At 34.0% G+C, this 23418-nt stretch overlaps 1 protein-coding gene across 3 annotated transcripts in view; it reads left to right on the top strand.

Moving 5' to 3' along the window:
• LOC111056012 (putative helicase mov-10-B.1) overlaps positions 1-23418 on the top strand; it is a 94815-nt gene that overhangs the window by 33772 nt on the left and 37625 nt on the right. For all 3 annotated transcript variants that reach the window (XM_039438792.1, XM_039438791.1, XM_039438790.1), the window contains exons 2-7: positions 3069-3302; positions 4863-4959; positions 9759-9979; positions 12850-12977; positions 15667-15752; positions 19153-19344. In XM_039438792.1, the coding sequence (XP_039294726.1) occupies positions 3071-3302; positions 4863-4959; positions 9759-9979; positions 12850-12977; positions 15667-15752; positions 19153-19344 (956 nt within the window). In that variant the 5' untranslated portion in view covers positions 3069-3070. The remainder of the gene's footprint in view (positions 1-3068; positions 3303-4862; positions 4960-9758; positions 9980-12849; positions 12978-15666; positions 15753-19152; positions 19345-23418) is intronic.

Below are 23418 nucleotides of genomic sequence, written 5' to 3'. Positions count from 1 at the left end.
AACTTTTTAGCCTCATAACACTTCAATGATTGATTAAAAGAATCCGTGGTCATCAAGAGCTCATAGAGCATTGAATTTTCTTCAATTTTATGTATGATTCCATTACGTTACGCATCTCCTTACAATTTTTGCAGCAGCTATAGTATTAAGTGTAGAATATTCAGTTTTACAACAATAGATCAGTTAACAGAGAAATGTGGAGGGAATGTTTGGAACACAATATTTGACTTCGCAGCTTTGTTTGGAATAGTTGAAATGTAAACATACCAAAAGTGACCCTACCAAAATGTCCATACCAAAACAATCCCTCCCCCTTGTGCTGGGATGTTATGCTGCTGCTTTTTGTGCACAGTGCCTTAAAAGTTGCATTTTTTCATTTCTGGCTTACACACATTAATCTTGGACAATTGTTCTATTGATCTTACACTCAACACTATAAGAGCTGTCACAATGTAGGGAAGTGCGTAAAGTAAAGGAATCATACATCAAATTGAAGAAAATTCAATGCTCTATGAGCTCTTGATGAGCTCAGATTCTTTTAAACAATCATTGAAGAATTATGAGGCTAAAAAGTTGAAAAAAAATTGGAGGCAGAAGGAATTTTCTTGAAAATGTCACTTTCTAGAGCGTATATCAAGACAACTATGAGAGATATGGGGAAATGTTACACATGAAACTTGTACGAAAATTTGTAAGCTTTGATTCTGTATTTGATAATGTAATAGTGTGAATATTGAGTGGGTATTATTGTAGTTGTTTTTGTGTATCTTATATTATTTTTCAGGTTTTTGAACTGAAATGAACTTTGATTTTACTGTTTGTTGAACCCTGCGTTTTTAGTGTGAGAATTGACTCTGTCTTGTTTGAATTTGCTAACTTGTTGCTTAGTTGTCAAAATTAAAGCAACTTTCGTGCATTTTCCAAGTGCAGTTTCAATTTCATGTCGAAAAAGCCACTGTATTTGAAAATTGTACGAGCATTGACCTTTTTGCAGCTTTGGCTTTTCCACTGGAAGTTATGCTCAACGCTCGTGGAGGGGGAATAATTTTCAGTGAAAAGGCCACAGTTCGAATTGAATCTGGGAAAACATGTAACGATGTGCGAGCCTCGGTCCTCTGATTGGGCCCATTTCCCATTCAGAAGGACAAATTGTTAAGTTTCCAGCTATCAGTAATTTTTATCTGGATGAATAGGAAACCAAATTTTATATAGTTAGTAAGAGTAGAATCAGAAAAGTATTTGTGCGTGTGAGTTCAAGTATAGTGAGTTGTATTAAAGCGTATGTGAGTGTTTCTGAAGAGTCCAAGTTTGAGTATTGTTAAAATTGTGAGTGCCGAACTTTTGTTGTTTTTCTTATTAAGCTCAAAATTTAGTTTCATAGAATGACCGAGGCCCAAATTCAAATGCAGCAAGTTAGCAGGTTCCCAAAATGTATAGATTAAAAATAGAGTAGGCCTATGTCTTCTTGACCTGAATCGATTGCTGAATAACTTTGTTCTGTTTGAAAATTTGACATGTTACCTGACTTCTATTAATTCGTTTTACCTATTTAGAGTTCAATAAACCTGAAGTTGAATTTTATTAGTATTTTTCATTGAAGTTCCTGGCTCGTAGTTACTATAGTTGCTAGAATAGGTGACAATGATGATAATCTGTGCATTTGAATGAACGAATCCATCCAAAGCTCCCAACCGTGGATTCAAATAATATGAACAAGTTTATAGCTAAGAAGAGATTTTAAAAGCAACTTTTATAATATTTTTTCCTTGTTACAAAATTGGGTCCTCTCATAAATAAATTCCCCCCTGGCTTCCCACCTGTTACAAATTATAGAATCATGATGATGACAGGCGTGGGGTAGTGTTATTAATACCTCCACCCGTTACAATGAAGTCAGTTGTGAGGTATTGGCTATAGATACCTCCTCCTATTAATATAATTAATTATTACAATAAAAATGTCCTATTTATTACAATAAAAATGTCCGTAAGAAGCATATTGTTCGAGATATATGTGAAAAACCAAAAAATCTTAAAATCTTTAAATGTAATGAAATTCATCAGAAATTATTTTTGCCAGTATAGTCTACGGCCACATCACAGACTTTTTCACACACATACGCAGCTTGTTTCCACGTCGTTTGAGAAGAACACTGTGGCAATGTGAGTGTGTTTTCACGCGTTAAAATAGTTGCTATTTTGGTTGGCTACGGGTGACCTTGAAGACGAACCTGTTTAAGCATGAAAACTAGCTTGTGTGGCATACTCGCTGTGTTGCCATTATTGTTGACATAACGCTGTGTTGCCTATTGACTGGAATTCAAGCGGCGTGAGAACAAGCTCCATTCGCGCGTGAAAAAGTTCATGTTGCCGGAGACGCAGGGAAATTTGTGATCACAGCTATTCACTACGAGCAAGTTAGTGGAGAGAATTTCTAAAAATATTGATATTGATATTATATGATATTTTGTATTGATTCGACACACAACATATCCACAATGAATTTAAAGTCTTATAAATGAACTTTTATAAACTTCACCCATAGTAATATTCATGATAATTTGTGACCTGTTTGTTGACGAATTAAATTCCGATGATTATGCGACAGAGTGCAGATCAGTAGATGCTCATATCCATAGGATTAGTGCCGGTTGCACAAAAACCGGTTAAATCCACGAGATCCAATCAGAGAGGCCGTCTTCTCGAAAAAGCCTTTTAATCACGTATCAAATTTAACCGGCTTTTGCGCAACCAGGCCTTAGTGTACTAAAGCTTACCATTCACAATCCGAGAATTTGGTCCAACTACATTGGACCACCACGTTGGACCTTTTACCACTCACGCTCCGGCTGGTTAGTCAAGCGTCCCCGATCACAACAACCCCATTCACGTTACGACGTCCAATTGACGAACCTCATGTTGCACATTATATCGGATAGTGAATGGCCAGCTTGAGATCTTGTGCTATTTTGTATAATTTTGTATTATTACTCTCGTCTGATTCTACAGAATGATTGATGTACGTATTACTATACATTGTGCTGTACTGTCTGGTCTACTTTTGCACAGACATGGGTGGACGCGAGAGGAGAAGAAACAATACGAATGCAGCATCCAGCAACAGCATATTCGAGATGCAGCCCAGCGGCAGTGTGTCCAAGAAAAAATGCAAGCAAAACTATGTGATTATTCACAAAGGATTGAAGCATTTCGTGGCCAACGTTTATCAGAAAGACAATAGCGAGCTGTTTGTTGACAATTTGTGTTTGAGAACGAGCGATAAGAAGGAGCAGCTTACGTATCGTAAGTAGAATTCTATTCCAACATTTTAATTTTATCATGGAACGTGGGACATGGATATTCATATTGATTATATCCAATCCTATTGATTGATGTTTTCAATCTTACAAATTTTATGTCACAATATTATAGAGAGCCATTCAAATAATATATTTTGCTCCGTGTATAATTTTATCTCCTTGTACAATTAATTCATCTTCTTTGACTTTGCTTTATTTGCAACAATAGACCAATTGACAAATGAATTTGGAGCAAGTGTTTTCAGAATAATTTTTTACTTTGCAGCTTTGTTGGGACCAGTTAGGGGGTGAACATATCAAAAGTCCCCATCCCTACCCCATGTGCTGAAGGGATGAGGGTGGTTTAAATGTTGCATTTTTCAACTTTTTGCTTCCACGATTATATCTTGGCAACAATGCGTTTAACCATCATGACTAAATGTTCAAAATTAAGTTTGATAAATTCTCTACAATTTTTGTTCAATAAAATGTTGTGATATTTCCAACAGTTTTCCAGATATCCGCTCTTGAAAGTGTGGAATTGTCGAAATAACAGGTTTCTATCCATTGTTTTGCTCTTTCAGGACTTATAACTCTCCAACAATGCATTGTAAAAATTAATGCTTATTATAGGTTTGAAGAGCATTAAATTATCTTCAATTTGGTGTATTTTTCTCTATTCCAAGTTTTCCTTCCATTGTTATAGCATCTTTAATGTAGGGGGTGTAATTTTTAAGCTGAATTTGTCAAAATAGCTGAAAACTGGAAAATGAACCAAAAATACGAGGTTTTCGGGGCACGATGTATTAGCACAAAGAAATTTTGCACCCAATTATTGGTTTTGGGCTTCTCTTATGTATCCAAACAATATATTGGGAAAAAATCAGAACTACGGTACTTTATATTTTTCCTACAGTTACCTTGGAAAGTGGCCATTCCTGCACTGATTACAGAACGCAAAGAATTACTTTTCCGCTCTAGTGCGGGAAAAATTTTTTCTGCACTCCAGATTTGCAACATGGCAACGCAAAATAGTTAGTAGGTTATATGGAGCACCAGTGCAGCAAAATCAAAATTAAGTTGGTAACTGTGACTGGTGCACGTTATAAGAATCTTGATGGGGTGGACAACAGTGGATGACAGCCGCCTGCTTCATTCAAACACTACTACATTATTATTCAATTTGACAATAAATTAAGGTTTTTATTAATAATAAAATTACACAGAAAAACATTTGATGGATTTCAGGCAATTTTACCCATAATTACCCACTTTTCATATTCAATGGTAACTGTAGGAAAAATTGAATGTAAACGTTTCTTTCGGTGCAGCAAACTGTCACTTTGCGCACTAGTTACACAAATAACTATTGCAAGCACTCCCCCTTATTTTATGATTTTTGACTGGACTACCTAGCTGAGCTTTTTCTCGTGACTGAATCATCATCATCATCATCATCAATGATTTTCCTTTCTTATGATACATAAATTCCAATATCAACTATTGTTTTTGTTAACTGTATTATTGATATATGTTCAATAATTCATTCATCTTTTCATTTCAGCTTTTATAAAATGGACAGTTACCGAAGAAAGTCTACGTGTCAAAAAAGATTGTGTATTCTGCAGTATTGCCTGGTTGAACCGGGATAAAAAGGAAAAGTAAGTTACAGTTTTCTTTTAATTTTCAAATAAAGATATAATTACCTGAAAAAAATCACTTCACTTATATGGGCTACTTTATTCAAATAAAATAATTCATTGTCTTGCCTATCAACTTATTAATATGTTGTAGTATCAATATTGATTGAACTGTGTTGAAACTGTTGAAACCAATAATTTTTCTAAATAACGAATTTATTATATAGATTGATACCAATATCGAAACTTGTTCTTAGTTATCTTTGAAAATACATTGTAACAATTTCTAATATTCTTTGATACAATATGTAATCAATAGCGAAACAATAATAGTGATACAAATACTCTATATACTTAATGATGCAAAATCCTACTTTTTTGGTAGACATGGTATGCAGGGGAGGTGTGGACAATAGTAACATCCCTCCCCCTCACGACTTAATAGTTATCTCTTCCAAAGTTTTAAATGTGTCGACGCCAGTATTCATGATTTGTAAATTTGATTTATTTGAGGTCTATTTAACTGGACACATTAACCGTCGATCCCGGCTGCCCAAAAACATTCGTTAGGTCATGTCAGAGGCCCTGAAATTGATCAGATGCAACCCAAAACTCTGACATCAGACCTGAGCCAGCCAGGTCAATCGGTATTATATTATTATTTACTTCAAATGTATGTTTTCAGGGCTACTCAATTTCTCATTTTTTGTAAAATAACATCATGATATGATAATCATATGTCATAAATCAGTTGTTTGAATTATTCATCAGAAAGTTTGTTATTTTATCTCAGTTTATTTTAGTCAATAAAAGCCATTATTCTAGCTCTTCAATGGTCTCTATTTATTACAATTTTATTGACTAAAATAAGTACCGGTAATCAAAATGCCAAAGAGGAAAACCCGGGATCGAAATAATGTTGAATCTCCATCACGGAATCAGGATAAGCCTACCGAATTATCTCGAAATGAAACCGTTGATACATCTTTCAACTTGGAATTAATTGGGAAAATTCTCAAACCAAAATGTCTAAGTGTGGATCCAGATTCTCCTAGTGCACCAATGGAATGGAGACACTGGAAAAGAATGCTGGATGCCTACTTGAAAGGAAACTATTACACTGAAGATACGAAATTGGATATCTCAGTTACCTTGCTGTCAGCTGAAAATTACAAATTGATAATAGATTGTACTACATTCGATGAAAGTATCTCCATCCTTGAAGGCATATTTATCAAGAAGAAAAGCTAAATCTTTTCAAGGTACCTTCTCTTTATAAGAAAACAAAAACAAGGTGAGTCCATCGATAATTTTAACTGAAAGAACTCAGCCTAGAATGTAATTTTACAGCGATCTCTGCTACAGAGAATCGAGAGGAGCACATAAAAGAAGCATTGATTGCAGGTTTATATTCATCCGAAATCCGCCAACGAATTTTAGAAAGCCCAGATATGTCTTTGCATGAAACTCTTAATCGTGCAAGAGCTTTTGAGTCTGCAAAAGATCAATCACAATGCTACAATAAATCTAATCCTCCATTTGAGCTTAATGCTTGCAAAGATACAGAAAATGCATCAAATCTAATTCCTAATCAAAAAGACACTTCAGACTCCTCATTATCAGCTGTTAGTATTAGTGGACAAGCATGCTTTTTTTGTGGCAACAAAAAACATTCTCGACTATTTTGCCCAGCTAAAAACGAATTCTGCAAGAAGTGTGGTAAGAAGGGACACTTTGCTCGGGTATGTAACTCAAAATCTTCCGTATTAGAGAAAAAAGAGAGTTTAGTAATTCGATATTACTAACACCTTCAGTGCAAGCCGAAAAATGTCTTTCAAAGGTTATTATTCCTATTACCATAAACGGAACTGAAAGTCAAGCACTGATCGATACTGGAGCAACTGGCAACTTTATTGACGATACCTATGCAAAAAACTGAATTTAGAAGTTATACCAGAGATAGGAAAAGTAACTTTAGGCTCAAAACGCTTTTTCACAAATCCGAGGCAAAGTTAACGTGAATTTAACAGTTCAGGGAGAAAGTTATACAAACACAACCTTAATGCTTATGCAAGACCTCTGTGAAAATATTATTCTTGGGCACGAATTTATGAACAATTTCTCCAGTATAGAAATACCATTTGGAGGTAATAAGCCACCTCTTACTATTTGCGGAATAACTCAAGCAAAAATTCCTCCTTGCTCCCTTTTTCAACATCTAAAACCCAATTGTCAACCAATTACAACCAAATCTCGCAAATTATCAAAAGATGATGGAGATTTCATTTCCAATGAAATTCAACAATTACTGGAAGATGGCATCATAGAAGAAAGCCACACACCTTGGCGTGCCCAAGCATTTGTTGTTAAACCCGATAACCGAAAAAAAGGATGGTTATAGATTATTCTAGAACTATAAACAAATTCACTGAATTGGACGCCTATCCCATTCCAAATATGGAAGATTTAGTTCGCAAAGTAGCTCAGTATTCCTGGTATAGTACTGTAGATCTGAAATCCGCATATCACCAAGTACCAATCTTACTTGAAGAAAGGCAATACACAGGATTTGAAGCATGTGGGAAACTTTATCAGTTCTGTCGTATTCCTTTTGGTGTCACTAATGGTGTTTCAGCTTTTCAAAGAGTAATTGATTCACTCATACAAAAAGAGAAATTATTTGATACCTATGCTTATTTAGATGACGTCATAATTTGTGGAAATTCAAAAGAAGAACATGACACTAATCTTGAACGGTTTCTTGCAGCAGCTTCAAATAACTCACTTACTATAAACAAGGAGAAGAGTAAATTCTGTCAAAAGGAGATACGTTTCCTAGGATTTTTAGTTGGAAACAAATCATTACGTCCAGATCCCGAACGCCTTGAGCCTCTACTTAATATGCCCCCACCTCCTAATCCCAAAACTCTTCAGAGAACTGTGGGCCTCTTCGCACATTACTCTCGATGGATACAAAATTTTTCAAGTAAAATTCATGCCTTGGCACACTGTACGCTCTTCCCTCTTCAAGGAAAGGCCCTTGCAGCTTTTGAAGATCTTAAAAAAGAGGTAGCTGCAGCTGTAATACATGTTTTTGATGAAGGAGGCATTCTCACTGTAGAGACTGATGCCTCAGATTTCTGCATAGCAGCAACACTATCTTACAATGAACGTCCTGTTGCATACTTTTCACGAATGCTAAACGAAAGTGAAAAACGACACTCATCAGTTGAAAAAGAGGCATATGCCATTGTAGAATCTATTAGGAAGTGGCGTCATTACTTATCTGGTCGTTTCTTTCAACTTATTACTGATCAAAAATCTGTTTCATTCATGTTCAATAGCGCGGCAAGAGGCAAGGTGAAGAACGAAAAAATCATGAGGTGGCGCCTTGAGCTATCTCAATACACCTATGAGATCATTTACCGACCTGGAAAAGAGAACATAACTGCTGACGCTCTTTCTCGAGCATGTGTGATAATGGGATGTATCACATCAAAACAAGACTTGATAAAATATCATCAAGACCTCTGCCACCCCGGCATCACAAGATTTTTTCACTGGACTAAAGCTCATAACCTTCCATACTCGGTAGATGACATCAGAGAAGTCTGCATGGAATGCAAGATCTGCTCAGAGCTGAAGCCAAGATTCAACTGTTTCAAAGGAAAATTGATAAAAGCAACTCGGCCTTTTGAAAGGATCAACATTGACTTCAAAGGACCCCTGCCATCATCAACTAGAAACAAGTACATCCTCACTATTGTGGATGAATATTCGAGATTTCCCTTTGCCTATCCCTGTCGAGACATGTCATCAGAAACAGTAATTCAAAATCTCAATGACTTATTCACCACATACGGCTATCCTTCATACATACACACTGATAGAGGGACCAGTTTTCTATCAAAAGATGTCAAAGATTACTTAATGTCCAAGGGTGTAGCTACCAGTTCCACAACACCTTACAACCCTCAAGGTAATGGACAGGTGGAACGCTACAATGGAATAATTTGGAAGACAATCCGTTTAGCCCTACGGTCCAGGAACATGGATACTTCTCACTGGGAAAAGGTACTCTTAGAATCACTAAGCAGCATTCGCTCGCTTCTCTGCACGACCATCAATTGCACACCTCACGAGCGAATGTTCATTCATCCTCGTAATCCCACGTCTATGACAAACTTGCCATCCTGGCTGATCAACGCCAAGGAGGCATGGATGAAGACCTTTGTAAGACGCAGTAAGCATGATCCTGAAGTTGAAAAGGTAGAAATTATTCATTTGAACCCTCATGTCGCTCAAGTAAGACTTTCTGATGGAAGAGAAGTTTCTGTCAACATTCGTAGATTGGCCCCGGTAGGTTCCACCACTGGGAGGGAAGAATGATATGATAATCATATGTCATAAATCAGTTGTTTGAATTATTCTAAATCATCAGAAAGTTTGTTATTTTATCTCAGTTTATTTTAGTCAATAAAAGCCATTATTCTAGCTCTTCAATGGTCTCTATTTATTACACATCATAGTACCCTTTTTGAGAAGTTTTTAATAACAAATTTCAAATTAGAAATTAATGTGTTTCCAATTTCTATATTAAAAACCTCTCAAAAACAGGAACTATGATGCTTTTTACAAATATTATTATTCAATTGTCATTGAATCAGATTTTTGAATGTTCACATGATAATATAGTTAAACAATAACAATTATTATTAAGTAAGTAACAACAAAAATTATTTCCATAAAAATAAATGCTCATTATTATTAATGCTATCGAATTTTATTTGTTTATTAGTAAATAACTTGTTGATTTTCAGACAAGTTTTCACCGTTAGAGAACGGTCGGGAAAAATCATGGTCCGTCCGAATGAAATGAATTTTGCTGGACCAGTGAAGAATGCCGGCCTTGCTCCTGTCAATGTGGTCATCAAGAATACCACTTCAAGATGGCCTCTCGCTGTCGAGAAAATCGAAGTCGACGAAGATTTCAAACAATTTATCACAATCGAAGAATTCACCAAAACAAATCTACTTGCTGGTAAGTGAATATTAGTAAAACTTTTTTATTACTGGAGGCACGAATCGAGAGCAAGCTCGCTCTTCCAATGGGGATCCAAATGATTGTTTACTGGTACATTACTTGAAATAATAATAGAGGTACAGCTGATTTCCTGTCTCAACAATACTAATAGAATAATATTAGCCTATGGAAAAATTGAACTTATAGAAAGATTTCAAACCCTCCAGTTTATTTAAATAAAATAATAAATCTTTGTTCTAGTGACGAGATTGATGCGAACATACACAATCCAATTATAATGATTATCAAATCCTTAGTAGCCTAATTAATAATATTATGTAATGTTATATAAAAGCGAAATGGCACTCACTCACTCACTCATTCGCATAACTAAAAATCTACCGGACCAAAAACGTTCAAATTTGGTAGGTATGTTCAGTTGGCCCTTTAGAGGCGCACTAAGAACGGGTTTGGAAAAATTTCCAAAGATACGCCCAAAATCTGCGTTTTTTAGCGTTTTCTCAGCTTTATCGAGAACAAATGAACAGAAAATATTCAAATTTAGTACAGAAGCTCAGCTAGGGTGGAATAATGTTGTGTTAGAAGGAATTTGAAATAACGCCAAAGATACGTGGTTTTCCGCGTTTTGGTGATTGAATCGAGTGAAGAACGATCGATTGAATCGAGGATGACTTTCTGATGGAATGAAGCATGCTCAAATGAAAAATGCAGGCGAGCGAAGCGAGCCCGCTGATCTCATTTTTGGACGATCCAGTCGGGGGTTCAGGGGGCGGAGCCCCCTGGCTAGACGGATATGGCGAGCGAAGCGAGCCTGCCGGCTAGTTTAAGATATTTACCTCGGGGCCACTCCCGTGTTTCGGATGGACAATTAAATCGTCAGTCCCGGCTGCCTATGAAGCAGTCGTTAGGTCATGTCAGAGGCCCTGAAATTGATCAGATATGCGTCCTGAAAACTCTGACACCAGACATGAGCCAGCTAGGTCACTCGATAATATTATTATTATTAGAAGGTTTTGGAGAATTTATTTTTCGTCTGGTAAAATACATTTTTTTTTTTAATTTTCCACTGATAAGAAATTGCTTTGTTTATTATTCTTCATTTTTTGTTTGTAAGATTTCGTTTTATAAATGTATTTTTCATTTTTGTTTGTTATATTTTCTGTAATAAACTACTTTCTTCTGGGGGTACCAGGACGAAGGAAAAAGAAAGGAAAGGAAAGATTATGTAGGTATTATTATTATTATTATTATTATTATTATTATTATTATTATTATTATTATTATTATGTTATATTTTCGAGAAACTGGAAACTGCAACTCTACATCAACATATAATTTCTCTGCTAATTATAATTTCTAAAAACATACGGTAATATCAGTGGCGTAGCGAAGGGGGTTTCAGGTTACAGCCCATCCTCCTTGAGCCTAAAAAAGAGGCCCAAAAATCTAATATCCAAAATGCACTACATAAAAATTACCTTTTATAATTTTAACTACAATATTATAATTGAATTGCCTAAAGTATTGCCTGAAATAAAATATTCAAGGAGAGGCTACATTCAAGAAGAAAGACAGGAAGACCAAGAATAAGGTGGGAGGATGAAGTGAGAGACGATCTCCAAAAAATGGGATGTAGAGGATGGAAACGAATGACAGAGGACCGAGAAGAGTGGGGGCGGCCAAAGCTCATATTGGGCCAAAGTGCTAAAAAAACTACTCAATATTGTTTTCTGCATGTTGAAAACTATCAACTCATTCATAGTTATTTGTGCAACTAGTGCGCAAAGTGTCAGTTTGCTGCACCGAAAGAAACCTTTACATTTAATTTTTTCCTACAGTTACCATTGAATATGAAAAGTGGGTAATTATGGGTAAAATTGCCTGAAATGCATCAAATGTTTTTCTGTGTAATTTTATTATTGATAAAAACCTTAATCCTAAAATCCTAAAGTCCTCGTTGTCCTTGGTTATAATATATAATGAATAATAATTAGCGCGTTGTGCTTGGTTGCACCTCTGCTCACTATAGCAGCCACAGCAGTCACTGTTACCAACTTCATTTTGATTTTGCTGCACTGTTGCTCCATATAACCTACTAAGTATTTTGCGTTGCCATGTTGCAAATCTGGAGTGCAGAAAAATTTTTCCTGTACTAGAGCGGAAAAGTGATTCTTTGCGTTCTGTAATCAGTGCAGCAATGGCCACTTTTCAACGTAACTGTAGGAAAAATGATTTGCAATTGGCTACCAGCAACAACAATCTTATTGGTAATAATATTACCAATATAATTTATTGAAAGAAACCTTCTTGTTAATGCTAAATGCGTTATCCAAACGTCCATAAAACACAAAGAAAACAAAGTTACAATAAGAAACAAGCAAAGACAATTGCCTAAATTGTAGGGTATGCTAGAGAGAAACTTTTTCTATCCGCAATTAATTACCCCCCCCCCCCTATCACCCTAACAAGTTTATGTTGGAAAGGTCACTAGTTAAGGTCTGTAGGGGGGGGGCAACGTTTTTTGAATCCATTGAGATTGGAATGATTTTGGGGTTTCAGAGAAGGAATCTTAGCAAAAATTTTATTTCTCTTTAAAATAGGCCTTCTTCCTGTCAGAATGTCTGCTTTATCTGGCCAGAGGTCTTCAGTCATGAAATGCACTATTCCTGCTTGTATCTTTATTTTTGTTTTATTAATACCATTAAATTACATTTCATCATTGCATTACCTCTGGACCCCTCATTTTAAATAAGGGATTGAAACAGTATTGGGTAAATTCCTGTTTCTATTTGGGAAAATCTTGATTCTACCCGAATTGTACTTGAATGAGTCATTGAATGATCAAATAAATGAATTTCATTTTACAGGAGATCAGAGTGAAATGAAGCTTCTAGTCAACAAAAACCTACTGCCGTATGGTGCCTATGATGTACCACTGACTGTGTCCTACAAGAACGCTTTACATGCTGAGATACAAAAAGCTCAAATACCAATTGTAAGTTGACCAAGTTTGAGGTTGATGATTCCTATAACAGGTTCAATTTCGAACTGTTATTTATAAGGAATGCTAACAGTTTGGACTTTTGGGAGGGATGATGATGAATTTCTTTTCTGATGTGATAATTCCTATATAGCAAGATTCATCAATGATGATCAATCAATCAATCAATCAATGATGATCAATCAATCAATCAAGATGTTGGCAAGATTTTCAGTGATGATCAATCAATCAATCTCTTTATTCAATACATACAATGTATATTGTACATGAATGCGTCATCTCATTAAAAAATACTTCTAATTCTTAAATATAAAACTAGGAAGATAGGAAGAAACACAACAAAAAAGAGACAATACAATAACAAACAAGGTAGGTAATGTATCCCTAATTCCCCCAGTAAAATTCTTCAAAACTATAAGTTTCTAACTCTATTAGGTACTTTTTCAACTCGATTTTGAATCTTGCCCTATCCTTTTCGCTTCTGTTGATACTCGGGAGGTACCTCATGAATTTCATTCCCATATGAACTTTGTTTAAATTTTTCTCTCCTATGTTCCATTATAATTAAATCATTTCTATATCGTGTATGGTAATCGTGAACATTTGATTGCCTATTGAATGAGTGCTCGTTATTTTTTACATGTAAAATTGTTTTGTAGATGTAAAGGCCATACAGTCATAAATCCTAGCTTCTTAAAAGTCACCTACATGACTGTTGATTATTATTAATATTCAAAATTATTCTTACCGATTCTTTTTGTAGTTTTAGTATTTTGTTCAAATTAGCTAAACTTGTCCCTCCATATACTTCAATTCCATATGAAATGTGTGCGTGTATAGTGGTAAAATAAGCTGATTTTAAAGTTACTGTGTTGCAAATGGGTGCCAGCCTTCTAAGTGCAAAAATTCCTGAACTAATCCTCCTGCTAATTTTTAATACATGTTTTTCCCAGGTAAGCGTGCTATCAAGACAAATGCCCAAAAAATTAATTTCATTCTTATTATCTAGTTCTAGTTCATCTAATTTCTTAATATTAGAATTTCTGCCAGTGAAATGGAAAATTTTGTTTTATCATCGTTTAGTAATACAGTAGGTTTCTTCTACTCAAATAATTTTTTAAAATCAAAATAGAATCCTTACATTTAGTTTCAAGTGAGTTAAAGATTTGTCTGCTGTACAGAAACTTATGTCGTCAGCATACATACAAACTTTGGTATTTTCTATGGCATAGGCATATTTCGGCATTCCTCCCAAATAGCAAAGGAACAAGAATGGCCCTAACACAGATCCCTGCGGTACAGAGTACTTGATATTCCTTATGCTAGATTTAACGTTAAACAGGTTATTCTCATTAAAATGTTTGATATTTACATACTGTCGCCTGCCTTCTAAATATGACTATCCAACTAAGCTCTTTACCCCTTATTCCATAAGTTTCTATTTTGTCCAAAAGTATTCTATGATCAACGCTGTCAAACGCTTTGATGATGTTGAGGATAACTACCCAGTGTAGAATGGCTGAATAATTGCAGCTCATAGCTGCCAGTTATTAGTGGAGCTGGCCTCATGCAGCCATCCTTCCAACGAAAGTACCGAGATCACGTCTCCATTTTTTTTACAATATAGGTTTATATTATAGTTTGGAATACAGTTTTTATCTAACGAACTTAAAATATACCCATTGGAATAGATTAAGAAACTGTGTTCCATCTATAATTGTTCTCTGTACTCAAGTAAGGCTAGTTCAGGTTGGGCTAGGTTAGGTATGGTTAATTAGGTTTTATGGTTCATTCCATATATTATTGATATTATTTATATATATATATATATATATATATATATATATATATATATATATATATAATATATATATATATATATTATATATATATATATGATATTATTTCGGCAGTGTGGAACTCTCTTGAAATAGATTCACCGTCTCTAACTTACAACAATACACTTTTCATTTATATATTGTATTCAAGCTTGAACAGTGACAGTAATGTAACATAAGCACATACCACCATATTCTTCTAATAATGTTATTCAATAGCAATTTCTATTGTTCTATTATTTTTCATTCTAATCAGGATATACCGTATCTTCTAATCAAATCTCACAATATATGTTTGTTGTATCGGTTGTATCGAACCACAACCAATATTTAATATCGACTATGTCATATTCGATAGTTAATGTATCGATGAGATGTACATTCTAGATGGCTACTGTTCTTCTCCGGGTCAAGGCGACTCCAGTTTGTAATTCAATTTTGTATTTGATTTATTATTTAAATGGTGTTAAATAAATAGCCAGTGAGTTTGCAAACATCGTATTTATTTCAATTCCACTTTACAACAATATGACATCTAAAAATCATTGTTCCATTATGATCATGCTACGGTACGCTCTATTTAGTGGATGTGGATTCCGTATTCCTATTACAATGTACCCTATTCAAGTTTGTATACATAAAATCAATTTTTAAAATTTTCAAAATAATTGAATAGGATTAAAATTGAGTTCTACGTTACATCAGGTATGCCATACTTGATTTTTTTATAGTCAAGATCGTCTATTCATGATAATAAAAATCCTATCAAAATCCGATAATATAAAAGCTTTTTGTTTAAATATCAAAATCCAATAATATAAAAGCTTTTTGTTCAAATTTTACAGAGGTTCATCATTTCTTCTCCAGCATCCTCTAATGCAAAACCAAAGATGATTAATGGTGATGACGACGATAACATTTCTGATGACACGTAAGTTTTTATACCCCAATTGAAACTTCAATTTGCAAACAGTACTAGAAATTTAATGGAATAAAATTAAAATGTATCTGTTTGGAGTGATCCATACTCTAGTGTCTAGTGGATAGAGTGCTTGCATAGCAGCCTAGAGATCCCGGGATCAAACCCGCTCATCACCAAAGTGTTATGACCAGATCACTCCCGTGTTATCAGATGGGCACGTTAATATGTCGGTCCCGGCTGAATGACATTCGTAAGGCCCATTGACAGCTTTAACTATACAGGGTGATTCTTAATTATGGTAAAATAATTTAATACGTGATAGTAGAATTAAAAATAAGAAAAAAGTAGAAAAACACAGACTTCTACGTTTGATGCCAAATAACTTTCTTCAATGACCAGTAAACAAATAATTTTTCGCAATAAAAATTGTAGAGAATTTAATTCTGAAAAGAATTAAGTAAGCTGTGTAAACTAAATTTAAATAAAAGTTTAATAAAACGTATTCTTATGTAGTACATTACACCACAAAAATTTGCTGCTTTATGAGGAGAAAACTAATAACTCATAGGTTGTAGCTGATTGCAAATAAAATATTCGGTTTTTTATGAAAAGTGTAATTTTTATATGAAAGTAACATATCTTAATGACATCAATTCTTATACCAAAAGACTAACGACGATGTTCAAAGTGACCTCCGTTGTTCTTAATGCATATGTTCAGATGTCTTCTCATCGATTGTCGGACCCATTAAAATATTTCAGGAGTCTGCTTTATCATTTATATTCCGTTTAAAATCCTTAATCAGAGTTTTTCAATGGTATCAATCGGAGTATAGTACACTAAGGTTTTCAAATGTCCCCAAAGATAAAAATCCAAAGGATTCACCACACTTTCAAAATCCAAAGTGTGGTGACCTAGCTGGCTGGCCATGTTACTGGCCCACCTCGGCCTATCCATTGATTTGAAAACCTGTGATTCAGGTGTTCACGAACAGCAACACTGAAGTGTTCTGGAGCTCCATCAAGTATAAGCCAAATGCTTTGGCGCAACTGAAGAGGTACATCTTCAAGTAAGATAAATAGCTCCTCTCTCAAAAAGTTTAAGTAGATTATGCCAATAAGCCTGGGAGGAAGCTCGAACAGAAGTAGATGATCTATGATTCCTGCCCAAATGTTTACTGAAAACTGATGTTGTGGACGATTAGGATTGATGGCATGATGATTCTCATCTGCCCAAATATGTTGGTTGTGGACGTTAACGATAGCTGTTCTTGTAAATAAAACAGTTGTTAAAAAGTTTGGGTTAACAAGTTTTTCTAAAAACCATCAGCAAATACCAGCACGGGGAATACAGTCTCGTGGCAATATAGTATGAACTTTCTGGAGGTGGTATGGATGTAATTGTTGCTCTTTTAGTATCCTCCAAATAATAGATTGATTGACATTTAACTGAACTGACAATTCTCTAGTGCTCTTCTCTGGATGTTCATAAATTTTATTGAGAACTTGTTCTTCTAACTCATCAGTCCTAGTAGATCGGGGTCTGCCTGCATAAATGTGCTCTTTGGACATCAAAGAACCTGTTTCAGACAGACGTTGATGAATAGTGGCCAGAAATCTTGAACTTGGACATACTCGGTTAGGAAAGTTCTCTTGATAGATACAAACTTCTTTCTTCAGTACTATTACAGTGTCCCATCCTATACATAAAAATGCATGCCAGCTAATTCGGAGTATGAATAATGTCTAAAATTAGCTGCCATTTTTTAAAAAGTTAATACTTAACACAAAAGCAAAGTGAAATGGTTACAAATAACTGGTTTATGGATTAAACAAAAAAACACAGCGCGGTTACAGTAGACCTAACTTACAGTTTGTTGTTTTGTTCAACAGTGAGCTAAAATATTTCTGAAAATAATTTTCAGCTGATAATTTTTAAAAAATATTTTCTTATTTAAAACAAAATAAATCAGCTGTTTTGGAACAGCTGTTATTTAAATTCATGTTTTATTTGCAATCAGCTACAACCTATGAGTTTATTAGTGTTCTCTCCTCATAAAACATCAAATTTTTGTGGTGTAATGTACTACATAAGAATACATTTTATTCAACTTTTATTTAAATTTAGTTTACACAGCTTACATAATTCTTTTCAGAATTAAATTCTCTACATTTTTTATTGCGAAAAATTATTTGTTTACTGGTCATTGAAGAAAGTTATTGGGCATCAAACGTAGAAGTCTGAGTTTTTCTACTTGGATTTTTTGCATATTTCAACATTCTCCTCAAAAACTACTTACACTACAGCTTTCAGACTAGTTTTATTCAAATTTTCAAGTATTTTTCCATATGAATCCACCATAAGTTTTTCAAAATCTAATCCCCAAACAATTCAGCATCGGTGTATTCCTCCAGAGGAACTGAATTCTGGGCGAAATCTTTCACACTGTATAGCTCGCTAATGAAGCGTTCATGGATATATTTTTATAAGAGCTTTTTTTCTTATTTTTAACTCTGCTATCACGTATCAAATTATTTTACCATAATTAAGAATCACTCTGTATATTCAGGCGAGGTGGAACCTTCCTGCAAGGGACTCTCCACCATAAAAAGCCTTACGAATTTCCTTTTTTACTGGTAGATAATTAGGTTTAGCTTTGACAAATTGGAAAACAGTTCAAGAATAATGCAAAGGAACTGATAGCTTTCTTACTCGTTTCAAATATTCACAAAAAAATCAATATTTGATGAATGATTAATTTTTCACAATCACAGAAGACGAGATACTATTATTTGTTTACTACTTAATCATAGTAAAACTGAAGTAGGTAACTTTTTCTTTTTTCTATTTTTCGTCTCACTGTTCTTGAATGATTTATTGAAAGTCGGAATAAGTGCTACAAAATCCGAAGCAAGTAGAAAGCACGCGCGCATTTCATTTCGACCTATCCTAATTCATTGAAAAAATGGAATAATTTTCAAGCAGCAGTGTAGCATATAAAATAAAATCTAAATCTTAGATATAAATTCCTTAAACATTTTTTCACACAATAAGAGCTCTAAATGAATTTAAATAGAATAGATTCTTCGTTGTATGACGTGGTTAAGTTTGGACAGTAATGGCCACTCAAGCACAAAATATGTAAATCAAATTATGGCATTTTTTAATTTAAAAACGGATTCGCTCCTGAATTTTTTTGCCATAACATATAATTTTAACCATTTTCACTTTTATTAAGTCATATTACTTGATTTCATCATCTCATATGTACCTGTCTTTCTCTTACATAAAGTGTTCGGAAAGTCACTGTGCACCAAGTATTTCATTTCCATAATTTAAGGGCACAGTAACTTTCCGAACACTTCGCATTTTTTCATTAATTTATCAATCATGATTATTCTTGTTCCAGACCTACGAGTGTCCTTGGAAAAAAAATAAAGTACATGAAATATCCTAAAATTGATGATCCATCAAAGAAAAAAAAGGGCACAATAGTCCTTGGTTTTTATGATTTGCCTGCTCCCATAAGGCAACTGCACAAGGCTGTGAAAAAGAGCCCAGTCGTGCCAAAAGAGTTGCAAACTGAACTGCACGAATTCGAGTGAGTAGACAATTATTCACTGAAAATTTAACTCAATTTTTAGACTACTGTATTATGCATTATAGTTATTTATGTATCAATTCTTTTTATAAAATTTATACAATCATAAAGTCATAGCCTAAGGCTACTACCACCTAGATGTAGTTAATGTAGATGCTACGATAGTGATAAGAATTTTGTCAATCACAATAATTAAACGCTGATCAATGACGTTATTGCATTGTAATTCCCTTCTTTCATCAGTTCTCGTAGCATTGGTTTTGTTACATGACTTCACTTGATTATAGTTAAATTTATGAATCAATGAAAGTAAATCGTGTCGAGAGTACACATTTATTCTGTAATTATCATACCAAATTTTCCTCTGCTGCAATTATTGAAATTAAATTAAAATTTAAAAAAAGTACCAGTTTTTATTTTATTTATTACAAAACGTTTCATTAGAACTATTTCCAAGTGCAAATAAATTGAGTAAACAACGTTGAATTAATGCTAGTGAATTCATAGAATATTAAAAGGCTACCTACTGGATGATTTTTAATAGATGACCGTATTAGTACGGTATGTAGAAGTTTGTATTTCTTTCATGGTTATACATTTTTTTAGCTAACTGGATATTTCCCCGTTTCAAGTATAATTGAGGGAAATATCTCCAGTTTAATTAATTATTCTATCTAAATACAAAATTTATATTTTGTAAGTTTATTTTGGTCTAAAATTGTATAGATATTTTGAAGAAATAGAAAATAAAATATCCAAGTACCCTTTTTAAAGATTTTTACTCAAAACATGTTTCAGCATTGATGTAATTTTCAAGTCAAGTCGGTCAAATGACTTTAATGTGTAATCATGTTGTGAGCAAAAATTTTTAAAAGGGTGCTTGGATTTTTTATTCCTTGATATTCAATAGTAGCCCTAATCAAAAAGTCATCACTTAAATTATGGAATAAAGAAGTAACACAAGGTTTTCCTTAGCATTATATCTAGCAATGTTTTTCTATCATTGTCATTTGTAACATAAACAAATAACCACAAAATATTCATACAGTGATTGAATATTTTTATTTTTCGTCTAAAAGTCGTACTCTCTCAAGCAGAATGTAGCAGAATGAAAGTAGTACTTTTTGTTGCTCAGGAGTAGGCAATAGTTATTTGTGCAACTAGTGCGCAAAGTGACAGTTTGCTGCACCGAAAGAAACGTTTACGCCCGAGCCGTAGGCGAGGGCGGAATGGTTTCTTGAGTGCAGCAGAGGAACTTTGCGCACGTATTTCACATTAAGTTTTTCCTACAGTTACCATTGAATATGAAAAGTGGGTAATTATGGGTAAAATTGCCTGAAATGCATCAAATGTTTTTCTGTGTAATTTTATTATTGATCAAAACCTTAATCCTAAAATCCTAAAGTCCTCGTTGTCCTTGGTTATAATATATAATGAATAATAATTAGCGCGTTGTGCTTCGTTGCACCTCTGCTCACTATAGCAGCCACAGCAGTCACTGTTACCAACTTCATTTTGATTTTGCTCCATATAACCTACTAAGTATTTTGCGTTGCCATGTTGCAAATCTGGAGTGCAGAAAAATTTTTCCCGCACTAGAGCGGAAAAGTGATTCTTTGCGTTCTGTAATCAGTGCAGCAATGGCCACTTTTCAACGTAACTGTAGGAAAAGGTTATTGGTAGGCAACCTCAACTCCTAAAGTAGTAATAACAACTGGTTGAGACTGCTTATAGTAACCCTATCGAGAAAGCACCGCACCAATGTTCCAGCAAGATTTTCAAGGCCAACTACCAGGATGTATGCAACTTTAAATAATATATTTTTGTAAATTAAAAATGGTACCTGTTACATAAAAATCGTTGCAATAGAATAGCAGATGATGAGATCAGCTCATTATAATATTATTCCAAGTTGTTTACAATTTTCAGACCAGGAACCAATCGGAGAAGGCTTTTTCGAAAAGAATGCTTCTCTCATTGGTTCTCATGACATTTAACCACGATTGAAATTTTGAACTTGTTGTGCAACCGGGGCTGTTTGTTATTTACCTTGGGAATAAATAGTTATCTTGTAATTAATATAAATCTTGCACTTTTACAACAGTACTCACGGTTTTCTTGTTTGACGGACGCGTTTCGTGGCACTGATAGTCCCTAACTACTCCTTGTACGCTGAGGATGTGGATCAGTGCCACGAAACGCGTCCGTCAAACAAGAAAACCGTGATTACTGTTGTAAAAGTGCAAGATTAATATTAATTATTCACAAGATATTTATATCCACAGTTCAAGTAGGATGAAGACAAAAGTAGGAAATAAATAGGTACTTGTACTTCATAGATTAATAGTAGCCTACCCTTAAAATAAATCAATTTCCGATTCATTAAACATTTTTCCATAGTTAGATTCACTTTGAGCTGTAAGCTTTGATTGAATGGGGAGCGTTGGTGTTATTTATAAGGTATGCTCACAGTTTATGAGATTCACTTGAAACTGTTAGCATTTACTGAATATTCATCTCATTACCCCCATGCACAAGCCTAGAGATCATGTGTGCATCATTCTCAGCAGAAAAAATGAAGCGTTGGAGTTATTTGAAAGGAATGCTGAGGACTGAGAAGTGATTCTCACTATTTTTGTATTGAAATACCTTCTTAAAATGTAAGAATTCAGGGATACTAATTTTTATTTATAAAATATAGAATTATAGTACCCTTTATGAAATTAATAAAATAAGAGATTAAAAATACAAATAATAACAACTAGTTTGTTATAATTATTTTAATACGTTTAAATATTTAAATACCGTACGTTTTTCTGATGAGTGAAATCTATTTTCAATGCTTGTCACTTCTTTTTTCCTTGCACTGCTTGCGATGTTCAGTGACAGAAGAACCAGAAAACTTTACAACACTCTTCGGTAATGTTTAAATATTAATTCAAAACGCCATTGCATGAACCACTCAGTAGACTGTATCACCAAAGATTAAATATCAAGTAGTAAAATTAAATTAATAGAAGAACTGTCTCATTCCTAGTACCTACACCTACTACCTAGTCAATTCAGCATTTAGCAAGTTTCTCATAAGTAAGAAACTAAGCTTATCTTCAAATCCTTCTTTCATCATATTATTCAATCTTGTTTCAGAAATATGTATATTTTTTAGTGTCAATAATCACAAAAAATGTATAAAGTTGAGACCTATCAAATTAATAAATTCTTTCAATAAAATAATTAGTGATGTAGTATCCAGATTTTTACATGACACAGGAATATTGTAATATTTGTAGTATTGTGATATTTTATTACATAAAATTGTATGTGAATCAAGTCATCAACTCTTCATAACCTTTAGACGGTCTATTCTAAATTATGGTGCAAAGCAGTATAGGGCACATGCCAGATGTTTTTACATGAATTGTATCATGGCCACTCTAGATGAACAGGCCGTGCTCCTGCGAACGTGACGTCACAAGAGTAGGCCGACTGGCAGCCGCTTCTCGTATTCTATAGCCCATTCTCCATCCACATTTTCACAATAATCTGTTATTCGGGGACTCATATTTCAATAAGAAAGTATTTTAATTCAATAGCTCATTCAGTGGACTCTTATGAATAGTGAATACTCACTGTTTATACTTAATTTCAATACTGTCTATAATTAATGGGCATGAAAAAAATGAATGACTCCCAAACCACAATTTTCTTTTGTGGAAACATTTATTATAGAATACGTACTGAGAGTTGCACTTACTATTCACAATTTACTATCAAATTATTATATATTTTCTATTATTTACAACTTTTTACTATTTAAACCTTACTATTAAGCTTTTCCAGTTTCCTCTTTCTAAACGATTTTTTCCTTTCTTCAATAAGACTGGATTTCTTCATTCAACTGTATTGTAATTCTTCAACAGAATATTACAGAATGTGAACACACACTTTTTCAAAAAACCATTTAAATCATTATAACAAGTTTTGCAATTTTTATCTTATATAAATTCACATTCATTATCATTATTGCACTAAAATCTCTTATCTCTATTTCACGGTGCTTTGACAAGAATACTT

The sequence above is a fragment of the Nilaparvata lugens genome, chromosome 12 (assembly GCF_014356525.2).
Source record: "Nilaparvata lugens isolate BPH chromosome 12, ASM1435652v1, whole genome shotgun sequence".
Classification (NCBI taxonomy): Eukaryota; Metazoa; Arthropoda; class Insecta; order Hemiptera; family Delphacidae; genus Nilaparvata; species Nilaparvata lugens.
Note: the sequence above shows the minus strand (reverse complement) of the source record. Positions and strands in the feature narration are given on the sequence as shown.